Genomic DNA, 16,012 nt, shown 5'->3' with positions numbered 1-16,012 from the left:
TTCCCCCTCTGCAGAGAACATACAGGACTGCTTATCTTGGCTCCAAAACAGACTGATGTGTTCATCCGGAAGATTCACTATAGCTGACAGAGAACATTTCCTTCATCATATTGCTTTGCCATGTGGGGAGATAACTCAAGCTAATAATATTCTGTCTCCTTGTTATCTTCCTATAGCCTATGCATAACTTAATTCTTAATTCCAAAGGGCTCACAGCTGAGATTGGCCTGGTGCTAGTTTCATTTACACACACATAAATCAAAACTCACTCTACTGGAATAAATGGCTCTACGCTAGTGTTAAAAAATAAAATCCTCAGCAAGGTCAGAAAATTCCCCCTTATTGAACTAGCTCAGCTCCCCTGATCATAAACACAATGCTATCCCAGATTCAGTCACGCCTTCCAAATTTCTAAACACCTCATCCCATTTAAATTTGCATGTAAATAGGAGCTATCCTGATTCACAAGAAATACAGCCTGCCTATCCAGAAAGCATTAGTGCAGATGTGAATCAAGCAGAAAATGGCAGAGCAGTAGGGACCTGGCATCCGTGGCAATTATCTTTACTTCTAATGAAGAGCATCTTAGTTTCTTGCTAATTAGACAGGAGCACTTTAGAGAAAAGGACCTCTCGGTATGCCTACAAGTCAGCATAAAGCACCAAACCAAGACTGCATTCGTCTGCAATGTCAGATAGCTGCTTGCCTCCTCCTCCTAGTTCCCAAGACTGCAGGATCAGGACCTGAGGCTCGTAGATCTGAAGTCTCACCCCCACACAGCAGTCCTCAGCTGTGTAAGAAACCCCACTGACTTTGGGCACCCGCCTGGCCGTCACTGCTAGCTGTATGAAAGCACTCACTATTCTGCTCTAACTCAAGCAGACATTGCTGCTTTCAGAAAACCCACATTATTATTCTGTTTCTGAAGAAGGAATTACAGAAAGCTGAATCAGAAACTTTGAAAGCTGCTAGGCAGGCCATGGTTTCACTTACCCTAATCTATCATCATATTTCATCACCAACCTTATACCTGCTCCCAGCTCCAACAACGTGCCACCTCTGTCCCTCCATTAAGATACAAAACCAGGGTTAAGTGACAGATAGTATCAATGTAGATAGCAATCTGTCTCACTCAGAAACCACTGCAGTAGGAATAAAGAAAGAATTATTATACTGTTGTCAATAAGATAAATTACAGCTTTTTTTTTTTCCACCAAGAAATTCCAGTTTTTCAACCAGCAGAGAATCTCTCCCCCTTTCAGCACTCCAAGCATCAGACTAGTTTCTCCTGACATTGCGCCCAGAGTCTCAGCTAATGAAACTGTTTATTTTGTAGATGGCTGATGCAGTTATTCATTACAGCAGTCATCTTGGAATAGATAGAAACTGGAGCCAGTGATATGAATTCAAATTCACTGCTGTTCCTCACATTTATTTGTTTCCAAAAAGTAAATAAGTTTGAAAGCTCTGCTGGTTGACCTAGTTAAAGCAAACTAAATGTTTAGGGAAAGATGAGTTTTCAGTGTTTTCTCACACTGCATAGCTTACACAGTCCCACGTGCCAAACTCTCAAAGTCTGTGATCACTTTTTCCTCCCACCACAGTGAGTTCACAACCACAGCACCAGAAAAAACAGGACTGGGAAGAACCTAAAAGTCACCTGCTAGTTCATTTCTTCTCCCTAACATTTCTACCCATGCTAGAGGTTTTCGTACAGAGCTGTGGAGGTTTTTAAGAAGAGATGAGATAATTTATTCTAGTGTTTACCATTCCTATATATAAATCTTTTCCTCTTGTCCAGCTTAAACTGTTCTGTTAATTTTCTCCTTAAAACTACCTCTGCCGTTTTAATCCTCCATGACAGGTTGCTTTCGCTACACCTCCGATCACTTTCTACTCCCCATCTCTCAGTGTGTGATATCCCAAACAGGAGGCAGTACTCTGGTTAACGGCTCCAAAGTACCAATCTGCAAGTATCCTTGGAAAACTGGTGAAAGGCCTTCATGAACAAGTAATCCTTTACTGATTGTCACAATGGGAGGCTGTACTGCAGAGGAAGAAACGTTGTCTGGCATAACTAGAGATGTGTCCTTCAAAGGTGTCAAACATCAGGGCAGAACAAGGCTCTGAAGTGGGGGTCACAAGGGGGAATTTTATTTTTTTTAATTTTTTTTTCATGTTCCTGAGTTTTGTATTAGCTCCTTCAGCATGCACCTCTGCTCCCCAGCTTCACCATCACTAGAGAAAAATCACTGCTGGACTGATTCTCAGTGAGGCAACCAAAAGCAGCATCAAAGACTAAGCTAATCTTTTCAGTTGTGTGAGATTGGAGAACACAGTGAGTGGATCTTGTTATTACAGCCATGCAAGAAGTGGAATTAATAGAAAAGTTTGACATATTAGAAGGTCATTTTAACTGTGCAATTGCTTGCAACCCCTATCTCCGAGGGAAAAGAAGCAATGTCATATCTTTGTACTTGCAACCATGCAAAGGATAATAAAATACAAAGGAGCAGTTTCATTACTGGAGCAGCTGGAGGGGAATTGCCAAGCCCTGGGACACGAACTCCCAGGGAGTGACCTACTGCTCTCCCAACTCCAAAGCATGTCCATAATCTCCCTCATGATGTTGTTGAAAATAGAATTGGCTAGAGGAAAAGAGAGGGAAAAAGAGCAAAAGGAAAAGCAAACCAATTCAACTTATTAGTAAAAGCTTGATGAGCAAAAGTCTAGTGCAGCAAAAAAATGCATCACCTGAGACCGTGTGAAGTCCTGTCAATATGAAATGAACACTGGCAGATCTGGTACATGTGGTTTCTTTTTCCCTTAACTCTGCAATCTCCCAACAACCTTCCCTTTCTTTCTGTAGCAAAAGCGGGAACTTTGATTTCTGTACATCATACATTTAAGGAACTGAGAGCACTCCTGAGACACTTACCTCCTTATATCCAGCTACAACCAGCCCTCCATTTTGAGATGTTAACTTTTCACTCTACAATAATATAAGCACTGTTGAAAGGGTTTTATCCCTGGTTTTAAAAAATAAGGAATTCCTGGGGGTGGCACAGGGTCCATCACTGAAACCCTGAGCAACCCCTCTCAGCCCCTCACTCACCCAGGGGTATCCACACCTCAATGCCTGGTGTGGTGGTTATCAGGTAAGGACAGTGGACAGGCTTGAAAACAGGAAAGGAAGCTGGATGAGGGTGTGCATAGCCTAGTACTCTCTGAGGCATTAAACACTGGCCTAGAAATACCTACCTGGGCACTAAGCCCGACAAACCGTCTCCTGAACCTTGCTAAGATAAATATGCATTGGCAATAGAGATACATATGCACTGGCAATAGATCCATCTTCCAGCATCCCCGGGAAAGGAATGGGGACCTGCACATTGAAGGAGGGACATGAGGACTAATGCTTGGAAAGACACCTTCTAACAGAGCTGGCTTGCATGTAGAGCCATTTAAAGTGCCTCTCTTTGCAGACTGCCCCTTTCGTCCACCCACTTTCCTTCCTGAGCCTGGATAAAGCTCAGGGAAGTGCCAGCACCTCCAGCTACTCTCCTTTTCCACGCCTCTAGGAGAGCTGCACAGAAACATCGGAAATGAGAGCAGCTCCTTGCTGCTGTCATGAGCTGGGTTTGCAAGCCTGAGGCTCAGGTTTGCGAACACTGCCTCTGCTCTTGGGGACTTCTGCATTGCTGCTTGTATGATAAAAACCATCAGAACATACGCAGGAGGAGGAAGGGAACACTTTTTGTTTCTCTGTCCCAAGAACTGAAGGTACTAAAGGTTAATACTTGGAAATCAGCAACTGCCAAGAACAAGTTCCCCACCCATCCATCCACACTGAGCTTTGAAGTGTTTTCTTTCTAGCTTTACCTTGGCACGCTGGCCAAATAAGTCACAAGTTTCCGAAGGTCTTCCTGCCTTATTCTGTCATGATTGCTGCGGGCTGGGAAGGTCAAGACAGGACCACCTCGTTTATCACGGCCACCTGCGGAAAATAGAGGATTGTTAGAAAATCAGGCAGGAAGCACACGTCAAAAAAACTATGTGCACTGAATTGATAAACATAAATTAAGGCACATTCAAGAGCCTGCGCACTCTTTGTAGCTTTCAGGCTTGCTTAATTGAGGAAGACGTGCTTGCATTTGTTAGAGCGCCAAGGAAGAAAAAGGAAGAAAAAAATCAACACACCAACCACAAGGAAATTTGCTACTAGCTTTTCTTCTGGCTTTCACATAATCCCATAAAATCCAGTATGACTGGTCAACAGCAAGAAAGTGAAAATATTTCTGTTACTCAACGAGTTGCATCCTTCATTACCAGGCAGTTTATAAAGTCCTACCAGCTGGACGCAGCGCACCCCCGCCACATTTATGCAGTCAGACATACTAATCTATCTGGCAACTCATTAGAGACTGAAGTTCTGATTAGAAGTTTGTGCTTGTGTTTTCTATTTAGAGAGTGTTGTCAGCATTTCGAGTTTTTTTTCTCCTGCAGCTTTCCTGTCTTAAAATCCACTCCTTATAAACTGCCAGTGTCTGGCACTTAATGCTTTACAGCAATTTTCAAAAGAGCCACAAAGGAGTGGTTCTACCCTGAATTATACAATCACAAACATAGGGGTGAATACAACCTATTCTACTGCACTTCATTTGTTTCTCTGCTGTGAATAAAGTTTAATAAGCTTGTAACAGAAATCTAGTTCCTCATGCAATGTTTAGTTCTTCCTTCATGTATTATCACTGGATTTTTTCAGGAACTGTGTGTTGTCAGATACATGTTGGCATTGTTATCTAGGAAAAAATTCATATCAAAACTACAGTTCAAAAAGCTAGCACAGAACTGCACCTTGCCAATAAGGTGTAAAAAAAGCAGATCGATATTCACTTTTTAGTGGAACATATAATCCCTTTAAGAGAAATATCACTTCTGACAAAGGGAAATCACGTGCTTCCTCTGAATTATATTATCTGGCCAAAAAGAAGGAAAAGCTATGCAAAGACACGTGCATCTCCAGCACTCGCACACACTGTGTTCTCTGTTACAGGGCGCAGGACACCTGCACTCCGTGGAGCCGTGACTTCTGCAGGGGTCCCAACCACCGCAGTTTGGTAGGAAGAGCCCTGGGAGGCTCTGTTGTAAGAGCAGGACTGGCACAAGAGCTTGGATAAACAGAATCCTAGCTCACCACAGGACAAAGAATCGCTCTGAAGAGAATTTAGATCAGGACTCAAGGAGGTGTCTCATACAGCAGGAGTTCCAGCAGGTGCATATCAATCCAGTGACGTACATGAACATATCCCTGAGGCACAGGTTTTCCACCTGACCCTGACTACAAGACAGAGGTTTCTTGTAGATGCAGCTGCCAGCTGACAATACAGTCCCTGTTCATTGTAGTCTGGAAGTGTCCATTGAGTTGATACCACGATAGGTACAAGCTCACTTTCTAGCACAAAGTATCTCCGCATAACTCAAGTCATGTAGAAGCAGCTAAAAATAGCAATGTTGCTTTTTATGTATATATTCTATTTCTTTTGCAAAATTTCCAGGGCTAAGAGTTTTCTACAGCCCTGCAGACTGTGCAGCTCAAAGCCTGTCACATTATAGATAAACTTCACCTACAGAGATATAGATGCCAATGTAACCCAGTGTTACATTCTGTCTGCATTGAAATTCCTGTAGCTTTCAGTGGATGCTTTACACCTGAAGGGCAACACCTTCCAATTTTTCAATCACATCCAAAGGTAAAGAGAGGCAAAGACAAGGTGACATCTTCATTCTGAGCCTTTGTGCAGCCAGGGGAACGTGTAGAGTACAAAAAACTGCCCTGCCTCAGCTCCACCTAAAGCTGGGTGCCTGATGCTTGCCTTTGGCTAATGGTGTGCAGCGTGCTGCCCAGCACTGCAGGAAATCCTCTGGGTGATTTCTCAGAGGCACCTTGCTGCTTCCAGTTAAACTGCTTACATGGGTCTCTCTGCAGCAGCCTTCAAACAGCAGAGCCTCTGCTGCAACAAGCACGCCACAAACGCTAGGAGGATCCAAGGGAATTTGGTCTCACCTTGGCTGATCCATCCCTCTGCCACGTGGCATGAGAATGGGGGTGTAATGTAAAAAGGATTCAATTTACAAGGAAATAAGCTCATTTTTATTTTCAGGCCTACATTTAAACATAAAAAGATCCTCATTTCAAGCACATTCTCCCATTGTTGGGATTATTTCACACACCATAACAAAGCCAAAACCATTATATCATGCGTGATGTGTCCAACAGGAAAGCAAGCCAGCCTACAGAATGGCAAACCAATATTGAAACTAAAGCTGGTGGGAAAGATTTCCTTTTTTTTTTTTTTTGACACAGGAAGCTTTTCAAGGTTTTGAAACATTTCCCATCATATCAAGATGTAACCAAGGCTTTCAAAAGTTTCCAGATATTCACTAAAGCAGAGACATGAACTTGAATTACATCCCAGAAGAATATGCTACCCACTACTTAGTCAGACTCCCCCTCCTCCCCCAGTCCCAACTATTTTAATACTTCTACAAATGAAAAAAAGTGTTAAGAGATGAGATCAAGAGACATCCAAGCACACATTTATAATCCTCTCCCAGGATATGAAACGCCCAGAAAGGGCCATGATCTTCCCACAGCCCAGCAGCCCCGACCACTCCAATGCTGCCTGTTCACCTCAGCTTGGTCATGACCAGAAGTTGTGTTTGGGTTCAGGGACCCCTTTCGCAACTACATTTCCAAAGTGAGATCTGAAAACAAAACAAAAACAAACAAACAAAGAAACACCACACCCCAAATTCTGGGAGACTGAGAAAGTGCAATGGAAAATTCTTGACCATTTTGCTGACAGTAATGGAAGTTGCAGAAAGGGAAACAGAGGTCAGAACATTTCTGTCCTGTCTTTTTTTTTCAGGACAAAACTTCTCCTACATCAGTTCATCTGAACTGTCCTCAGGAGAACAGGATAAATAAGGCTTGCACAGAGTCAGAAGTTACCAGGACAGACCAGAGAAAATGGGTTAATTCTCTTTGGAGGAAGATTACAAGATGACCCAGATGGAGTTTTCTGGAGGATGGAAGGATAAATAAGTGCCTGGAATGATTCCTTCTATTTCTATAGCACAGCAAAACAAGAAATACAAGGTTTAGAAACAAATGTGATAAAAATCACTGCTCTATGCTTTGAGGGTGAAAATATTATTACAAGTGCATCATACATATTAAAATCTTTCACTTGTTTCCAATAGTTTATGAGCAAACCCTAATTTTTATGAATACATGCATTATTTACAATTTTATGAAGAGCCTGTGTGATGAAATGTCAGGTTTCTTCCAGAAGCAACCACAGTGTGTTTAATTCACCATAGGTCCTACACAGTCCAGTAACTGTGGTTACTCTCTTAAATACTAATAAAACGTAGCTTCTCTGTTGAGCTTCATAACTGCAAATGTCAGCTTTATCAGACAGACTAAACAGGATGGTTACACCACCTAACTTTAGACACCTGCCATGCCAATGTTAGGACCCTCATCTCCTCTAAGGGAGCCTCCAAACAAGGAGTAAGAACCACTAAAAGAAGAAATTATTTTTGCATTTGCTCTGCAGAAAGTCTAATGTCTCATGCATATCTTTCCTCTTCTCTATTATTATTATTTTTACTGAGGGAAATAGTAAAGTACAGAAAGGGGACGAAATTGGAGGAAATTCACCCCAGATCTCACTTGAAGAACAAGAAGTAGAAATGAGGATTTCTGATCCCTAATACACTGTATTAGGGCTTTATAGTACTTAGGCTAAACATCAGCAACCAGAAACCTTACAGAAGCTCTGCCTGTGCTTACAAGGAACCCACCCACAGAGGCTAATCTTGCCTCAAGTCAGCCCTGATTTGCACACTGATTTTACATGCACAGCTTCATCAGAGAACTACCCAGCATATTGTTTTAAAAGAAAACAAAAAATGGAGGGGAGCAAAGAAGCTCAATTGCTCTAATCAATATGTCCCATCTTCTGCCTCCCACTGGGCTCACAGACATGGGATGCAATAATCAAACATATCATTATGTTTGCTAATTACAGTTATTAAATGCTAAAACAAACAGCTGATAATTTCTAATTGGTTTTCAAGGTGGGCTTTCATGGGGTTTGTTCTGATTTAGAGAGGCAAACAGATGGTCTAGTTATTAGTGCTCTGGAATAAAGGAGTCAGAAAAACACATGTTCCTCAGGGCACAAAGAACACTGAAAACAAATATTTAGCCATATATGTCTTGTCTCCCTCCTACAAAATCCTTTGTTGATTGTCTTGCCTGTGACTGGCATGCTTGCCCATTCTTCCCATCTCCCCTTCTTCTACCTGTATAGAAACCACCACTACATTCAGCACCTGGTCCCAAAAGTAGGATCACATCATTTTTCCTCCACAAATAATACAGGAGATACTGCAGCAATAGCATGAGGCATGATGATGGGCACCACTTCTACATATTAAAAGAAAACACTGAAGAAAACGAAAAAAAAATAATTAAAGAAACCTCAAAAAACTTGTGAACAGGGGCAATGGAAGCAGGCAGCAGACAACTTGGGCAGGTCTCAGTGACCTACTGATAGGCACTTTTCTGGTTGTGGTCAGGCTTTTGACTGATACAAAAGGGACTCCAGCCATAAGATGCTTTCCCCAGCAGCTGCCTGAACTGAGATTTTAATCACCTCAGTGGTCTGGGGTGGCTCCAGCTGCCCACAGGTAAGGGAAGATGTTGGCCAGCCCAGAGTTATTAATGTGTACTGTGGGTATGGGTTCCATATTTCAAGTCCTGAGAAACAACTATCCCCAATAATACCCAGAAGGGTGAAATTCCAACTCTGGAATCCTGTTTAGGAAAGGAACTAAGACATTTCCTGTAATGCAGACTTGTATACAACAGATAATGACTAAGGAGAGCTCTGTTTTCAAGCCATGTCACTCCGGTCCTATCAACTTCTCTACCACAATGCTTTCCTGCTTGCATTCATCTATATTTAAGAGTATTCCAGTCCTTTTCTTCCTTCTGCATGCTTTTTGTAAGCCAGAATTCACAAGGATTAACCACAGAAGCAGACAAGTGCCCCCCCACATAAAGGCTCCTGAGTACCTTTTCTAAGGTCCTGCAACACCCATCAGCAGTGGGGACAGAAGTAGCACACAGCACCTCTGGCCTCCGTTCCGGCGTCTGCTGTAGCTCAAATGGATGTGCTGCTCCGTCTAACCCCTGCAGACCATAAGCTGATCAATCTTGATGCTGCAGACTGTGCTGGGACCATAAGTGACTTTCCAGAGGAGCTGAAACACTCCTCAAAAGATATTTCAGTCCAAAATATGGTGAAAAAATGAATGATAATGAAGAGAACTAGGAGACAGAATGAGCTCAGCTGATGTCAGGCGCCTCTATAAAATGACAAACAATATGGTCTGGATTTCTAAATCTAATTGACAGACTTCCTAGGAAAGAAAAGTATCAAGGAATTGATACCCAGAGCCTCAAAATAATATTTATTTTCCTTTAGTCTGCCATAACTGAGCTCTGTGAGAGTCTGCTTGCTACCAGACCTCCTGCAAACAGACCTCCACACTAAAACTCTTCCAGCTTCAAGAAGTGCTAGTTTCTTGCAAGGGTTCTATATAGGATTATCTGTATGAACACACACAAGCTCAGTTGATTCCAAAGCAGGTGATTCTAGTGTAATAGTTAAAGAAATTTAACCTCCCACAACAAATCCCCCCTGCAAATTAACACAGCTGCAATGCAGACAGCAGAGAATGATCCTCCAGTGTGTTCCTCTTTGCAGAATGCCATAAACAAGTGTCAAGTGCCTGAAACAAACCCTAGTGGTATTAGGGTTAATGACCCCCCAAAACAAGGCTGTGTGTTCCCACCAGGAGATCCCTTGGCAGAACAGATCAGAGAAATGGCTGTAGATGGGATGCTCAGCACAGCTGCTGGATGAGCCCATTTCCCACCTGATGGATTTGTTCCATAACCACACAGAGCATGGGTGGTTTATTTCTGATTTATTACAAGTATTTTGGGATAATTCTTTGATTTTTAATGCTTTCTTGAAAACAAGCCACTGAGCAAATTGTCTCATTTCCCACTGAGAAAATTACTGTCCCAGCAAAGCAAAATTAAGAACAGGTGAAACTTCTTACAATAAAGGAAGAGCTTCTTTGTGTGGAAGGCAGAACTTGCAGATTCCAGAGGAGCTTGTTTTTTCCTCTGGAAGATACAGATTTGCTTTGAAGTATCAAGGAAGCCCAGAAGCATCCTCTTCAACACTGCCCTTCACTCACATGCATACAAACCTTGCTTCCTTTTGATCTTCTATTTCAGATGTATGGGAATACCTGTTTCTATTAAAAATAAATAAAAATAAAAAGATGCAGAAACAAACAAAATAAACCCCAAATTTTCTAAAACAAAATAGTCTGCTGCAAACCTTCTTGAACCTGATGGAGAGGGGAAAGGAACAGAACAGCCCACGGCCGTGTCGATCATGCTGATGATGGCAGTGCCAATAGGCACTCCAGACTCATGTCTCTGAGCATCATATTAGAAGCTATATAGAGTAAAGGGAAACAAACAAACAAACAATAAAAAGAAACTGCATTCACCCTGACCACACACTGTGTCTTCCTAATTTGAGGTGAGCACACCAGAAACAGAAAGTTTCTGATGTCACTTCAGCAAAGTGAAACATGTAATGAATGGATCCAACACAAGGGCTGCTCAGGCTTGCCGTGTCCCAGCAGGAAAGTCCTTGGCAGCTACAGCCAAGTAGAGGCTCCTTCAAATTTATGGATGTTCAGGGGAAAGTTCAAGCTATCAGACTTACACAATTGCTATTAGGAAGTCTTTTTCTCCTTTGGCTCTAAGAAGAAATTTGGCCTAGAGCTGGAAAACACCATCAGATAAAAATGTTTCTAAAATTGCACATTCCAGCAAAGTATTTCCATTTAATCAAGCCTATATTTTCCTACAAAAAAAAGTATGGGGAAAAAAAAAAAAAAGCAACCACAAAACCCACAACCATTTGGTAATACAGAGATGTCCAGTTGTGAACTTTGGAGCTTCTTATATGTTAAAATAGATTCCTTAGGAAAACCAAATAAACAAGCAAAACAAATGTAAGCCTACGAAGCAAAGTGCTTTTGCAGAAATAAGGAAGTTTTCAGAGGTGATGTGTTTTGTCAGTGGGATGCAAGTGCACACCCTACTACAAAATGACCTTATATTGATTTATAAGGTCCCAGGTTACATTTCTGTACAAGGACAACTCTTATCTGCCTGCATAAATGAAGCAGAGACCTTTGCTGAGATATGTATGGAGCTCACTGTGTCTTTAAGGACTAGAAAGCCTTGTGAGCTGGAACAGGATGGGATGTATACAGAACGTCTTGCTTCACAGGCTCAGTTCCTTCCTCATATTGTTATTTTGAAAGTCTCTATCATTAATTTAAAAGCTAAACCCGTGTGACTGGATGCAGAGACCCACTGACCCGTGGGCTCTGAAGGCTTTTCCAGGAGGCAGTCAGGAACTCAACGCGCTTGGATGGCACCCACAGTTTCATTTACATCCCAGAAGTTCTTCTGAGTCCTTTCAGACAAAAATGTTTATTGGGTTGTTTTTTTGGGGTTGTTTTTTTTTTCTGTCTCCACAAGGCAGCACAGGTAGCATCCCTGCTCTCACACCTGCTAATTAAGGAAGCACACAAAGGAGAAGTCTCCTTGCTGGAGGGAGACGGTGGTGGATCTTGGCAAGCTGCTGGTGTCCGAGAGCCAGGACGGTAAGTGTTGGCAGTCACTAGGCACTCTCCACAGAAAGTCTTTAATTTAGTCCATGGCTATAGTTAAAACATATGGAAAGAAATACGGCAACTGATTCGGCACCGTAGCGATGCCTTAGCTGAGTATCATCAGTGCCTGTAAGTGAAACTGGATATCCCAGAGCATGTTTTGATTTCTGCTCTGACATTAGAGTCCTGATGAGGATATCTAAACAGGCACTATAGGTAAAGGTTCTTCTCTATTCTCACAAATGATCTAGCAATCTTGCAAGGCAAAAGAAACAAAACAAGACTAAACAAAACAAAAAAGCAGGCTCAGACCTCATCAAAAGACCTGGAAACTTTGCAGTCTAAACTTCCTTTTTCTTCTTCAAAGAAAAATGTGCATCGATGCAGGAGTAAATTCCAGATGAAAGGATGATGGACCAAAACCACTATGAAAATTCAATAGTTAAGCAATGTATATTTTTCTAATAGCATATTTCTTCTTTTTGGAATTTCCATAGATTTCAAACTACATCAGGGAATGGTATAAACAAGAAGCCACTTTTCTCTAACAAAATGTAGAAGAATTGTTGATGTTTCACTTGAAATTTCCATTACAGAGGAAGAGAATAGAAACTTTTAAAATTGGAATCAAAACTTTTTGTGCAAATACAAAATGTTTACATCATTCAAAAATTAAATATTTTAGTTAGTTCTCTTCCCAATCCAATACAAATTCCAGTGTCCACAAATCTGTGTTGGAGACCTCCTGAAATCCAGACCTGAACTCTTCCAGCATGTGGAGGGCCTTGGGAATTTCATTTCAGTCCCTTCTCCGAAGAGTGAAGCACATCCGTTGCACAGAAAGCAAAACATGCTCCTGCACACGTGGTCCCACATATCTCTGGTACATAGTGACCTGGGGTGACTTCAGACCCATAGTTTTTAGGAAGGTCAGTCTCTTCCCCCTAACAGTCCTTGGAGCAATTTTTTCCCAGATTCCAGTCTCAGAAACCAAACAACCTGTAAGTATTCCTCTTGGATTCATCTTGCCAGCCTAAATTTAGTGAGACCTAGTTGCAAAGTTTCATCTGGTCTATTTACACTGAGCTTCTTCCTCTGAAAGACCTTTTGGGAAATCTCTGTGCTTTCCCTTCAGGCTCTCAGTCAGCCTCAGACATCGCTGTGCTCCTGTCACCAAATTGTGACACCATTCTACCTTTTGCTGTTGACTCTCTCTTGCTCGAATAGCCTCTCAGCAACCTGGCCACCTCCTCCTCTGTGCTCCTGCCTCAGCAGAGGAGCAGAAGACACCTGGATGGCTGGCAGGAGCCTACACACCGCAGGTCTTAAGAGTCCCATAGGAATGGGAAGCGCTGGGAGGGATCCTGCGAAACTCTTCTGGGTGGGAAATGGGGAAAGGGCAAATGGTTTCAGCAACACCCACTATGCTAGTCAGCTAAAAAGCTTTTCATAGCCACGTGTATGAAAAGCTCCATGTGCAGGAAGGCAACGTGGCAACATGCTCCACTCCTTCTCCTGAGAGCCTCATCCACTTCTTTCTGTACTGCCTTCATCAATAGTAAATCTCCTATGACTATAATCAAGCAGCTGAACCACATCTCAAGTTAAACCACCCTTCCAAAGCAGCATCTGCATTTCCCAGGAAAGGCTATAGCCACAGCTTCCAAAATATCACTTTCACCACCTCTCATGAAAAAAAAAATACCGAAATAATCTACAACCTGCTTTATTTCCTTTCCTCTGTGCTCATCTCCTCAGAATATAAAAATCAGCCTTTGGCTTGAAGCTTGCTCCCTAATGGTTCCCAAAGCCTTTCCATTGCTGGAAACAACACTGTGAACCACCCAGGCAAAGCCAAGATTTTATCAGGGTTTAGGCAACAAGCAGGCGGCCAAAGCCTCCCTCCCAGCCCTGGCTGAATCTGCCTCAGCGAGGTCAGTGATGGGAGCAGTCAGGCTGTGATGGCTGGGATGCACTGCCACTGCTCAGGCTATCTCCATGCTTATGAGAGATGGCATGGGGTTTTCAGATCCTGTTTCGATACACACATATATGAACCTTGCTTGGGTTCAGTCCAGCTTAGAAACAAGGTCACTGGAAGAAATCAAGAAGCGGTTCCAGGAATAAAACCACAGGAAGTGCCAGGCACAAAGCCCCAGGCGGCGTTCAGGCTGGGTGAATCTGTGCCCAGCTAGCTACAGCTGTGTTGCAACTCTGAAATTAAGTGCACTTCTGAAAGCCTGAGTGTGCCTCTGAGATTACACAGCAGTGTGGGCAGGCAGTAGCTGGTGTCCAGCCCGTTCTCCCCACTGCTCTGTGTGGTCAAGGTGTGAAGCATCCACGACACTGAAACGCAGAACAGCACAGCCCCTTCCACAAGGAGCTTATTTGTTCTTGCAGCCGTCCTGTCAAAGACTGGTTGAAAAGACAAGGTGGTGTAGCTGGAGCAGATGAGAAAAGGAAAAAGTGTGTAACTGAGATGTTCAACAGATTTTTTTGTGTGCTGATAAATTCTGCCGGTGTAAAGACAAGATGAACCCACTCGACATCCCTACTGTACTGTTACCGCTAAAATTAACTGTAGTATAAACTCCAACAAGACTCAATAAAGCTCTCCTTTTCCTCAAGGAAGCCTGATTGCAAATGCAATGTGCTCACAGACTCAGTGTTAACTGCATCTCGAACTCGAATGTATATATATATATATATTTATATACTCACAAAGTTCAGCAATTTGTTTTTTCTTTTTTGGCAAACGCTTTCTTTTCTGTGCTGAGAGCACACTCTAGGAAGTTCCTCCATTTTAATTAAAAAGAACCTAGCCATCAGTTGAAGCTGTCAAATCCTTTTCTTCAACTGCTTTATTACATCAACCCAAGGAAAGTCGGAGCAGTTCCTAAACTCTGGGCTGGAGGGGGATGCTGGGGCTATTTTAATAAGGCACCAGAGCCTCAGCACATTTTATCTACAAAGGCTCAGACACTTGGTCCCATAGCCACTGCATTTGGAGACCATGGAAAGAAGGTGGAAATCCTGGGACTGCTACCTAGTGAGCTGAGTTAGGAATAGGAACATTTTGAGCAGAGATGAGTCTGGAGGGTGGTGGGTCTAAAAGTAACAAGCCATCCCCTGCCTGCAGCAGACTGTGGTGAGAAACCCCTGGGGGTGAGCTGGCACCTCTCACTTGTTCAACCCCCCCAAGGCAAGCTTTGCCTGGGACAGCATCAACAGGAGCTGATGATTTGGTGTGAGACCCTCTGGCTGCAAGCTGAACCCATGTACAGTAAGGAAAGGGGCTATATAAACATCCCAGACAAGTTGTTGTTATTAAATATTCTATGCATTACCAAACGATCCCGTGGTCATTTCCATGTGAAGCAGCAGCAGGAGCCAAGAACTAAATTCCAGTACAGTCCCTGCATAAATTCCTGCCTTTTGCTTCCCCAGAGCACCCGGTTCAGCTTCATGTCACCAACAAGTCTGCAAGTACCGTGCCTTTTTATGACTATGTTCCCCTCTTCAGAGCAGTGAAAGACAATAAGGACATAAAATATTTCGTGACACTCAGAATGAGACACCAGTGTGAGGCAAATAGTGGTGCAAGGGAGAATTGCTGGGAGAGTCGAGTGGGTCATGAGGTGCATTTGGTGTCTCACAAACTTCCCGAGTCCTGGATTTTCATATCATCGGTAAAAAAGTTGAGAGCTTATAGAGCCACATATTGTCTGCTCAAACCATTGCTGGTTCCTGTGTCATTTCAGTGATGCTAAGTGGGAGGGCAGCCTGCACCAGCTGCTAGTCCAAGGGAAGGGTTCTCCTCCTGGCCAGGCATCCCCTGGCCCCGCTCGGCAGCCAGCAGGGAGCGGAGGAGGAAGGCCCAGGCACCTCATGGCCTCACTGCTGTTCTCCTGCCCTCTGCACTCAGCAGCACTGTGGAGATGAAGGAAACAAAGAGCTAAGACTGCAGGCAAGGGGCAGAGCAGGCTGGCTGCTTGATAGTGGTCTTCTTGTTGCATCAGGCAAGGTCACCAAAAGCAGCAAGCAGCTCAAATGGCTTACAGTCATCAGAAACACCAACAGTGGAAGTACCCTCTTTTTGTACTGCCGATTTGTATGACTTCATGCAAGATTATGATCGCTTCAGACATTCTCTCCCCACCCA

The 16,012-nt window shown here is 43.1% G+C and overlaps 1 protein-coding gene across 16 annotated transcripts in view; it reads right to left on the bottom strand.

Annotated features, from left to right (window-relative positions):
- Positions 1–16,012, bottom strand: part of KALRN (kalirin RhoGEF kinase) — a 504,304-nt gene that overhangs the window by 328,793 nt on the left and 159,499 nt on the right. For 14 of the 16 annotated variants that reach the window (XM_068687540.1, XM_068687542.1, XM_068687541.1 and 11 more), the window contains one exon: positions 3,883–3,997. In XM_068687540.1, coding sequence (XP_068543641.1) covers positions 3,883–3,997 — 115 coding nt within the window. Of the gene's footprint in view, positions 1–3,882; positions 3,998–7,310; positions 7,390–9,151; positions 9,659–16,012 lie in introns of those variants that run through there. The other 2 variants (XM_068687544.1, XM_068687543.1) reach the window with 2 other exon arrangements.

Source organism: Anas acuta, chromosome 6 (assembly GCF_963932015.1).
Source record: "Anas acuta chromosome 6, bAnaAcu1.1, whole genome shotgun sequence".
Taxonomy (NCBI): domain Eukaryota; kingdom Metazoa; phylum Chordata; class Aves; order Anseriformes; family Anatidae; genus Anas; species Anas acuta.
This window is presented reverse-complemented; position numbering and strand designations above follow the sequence as displayed.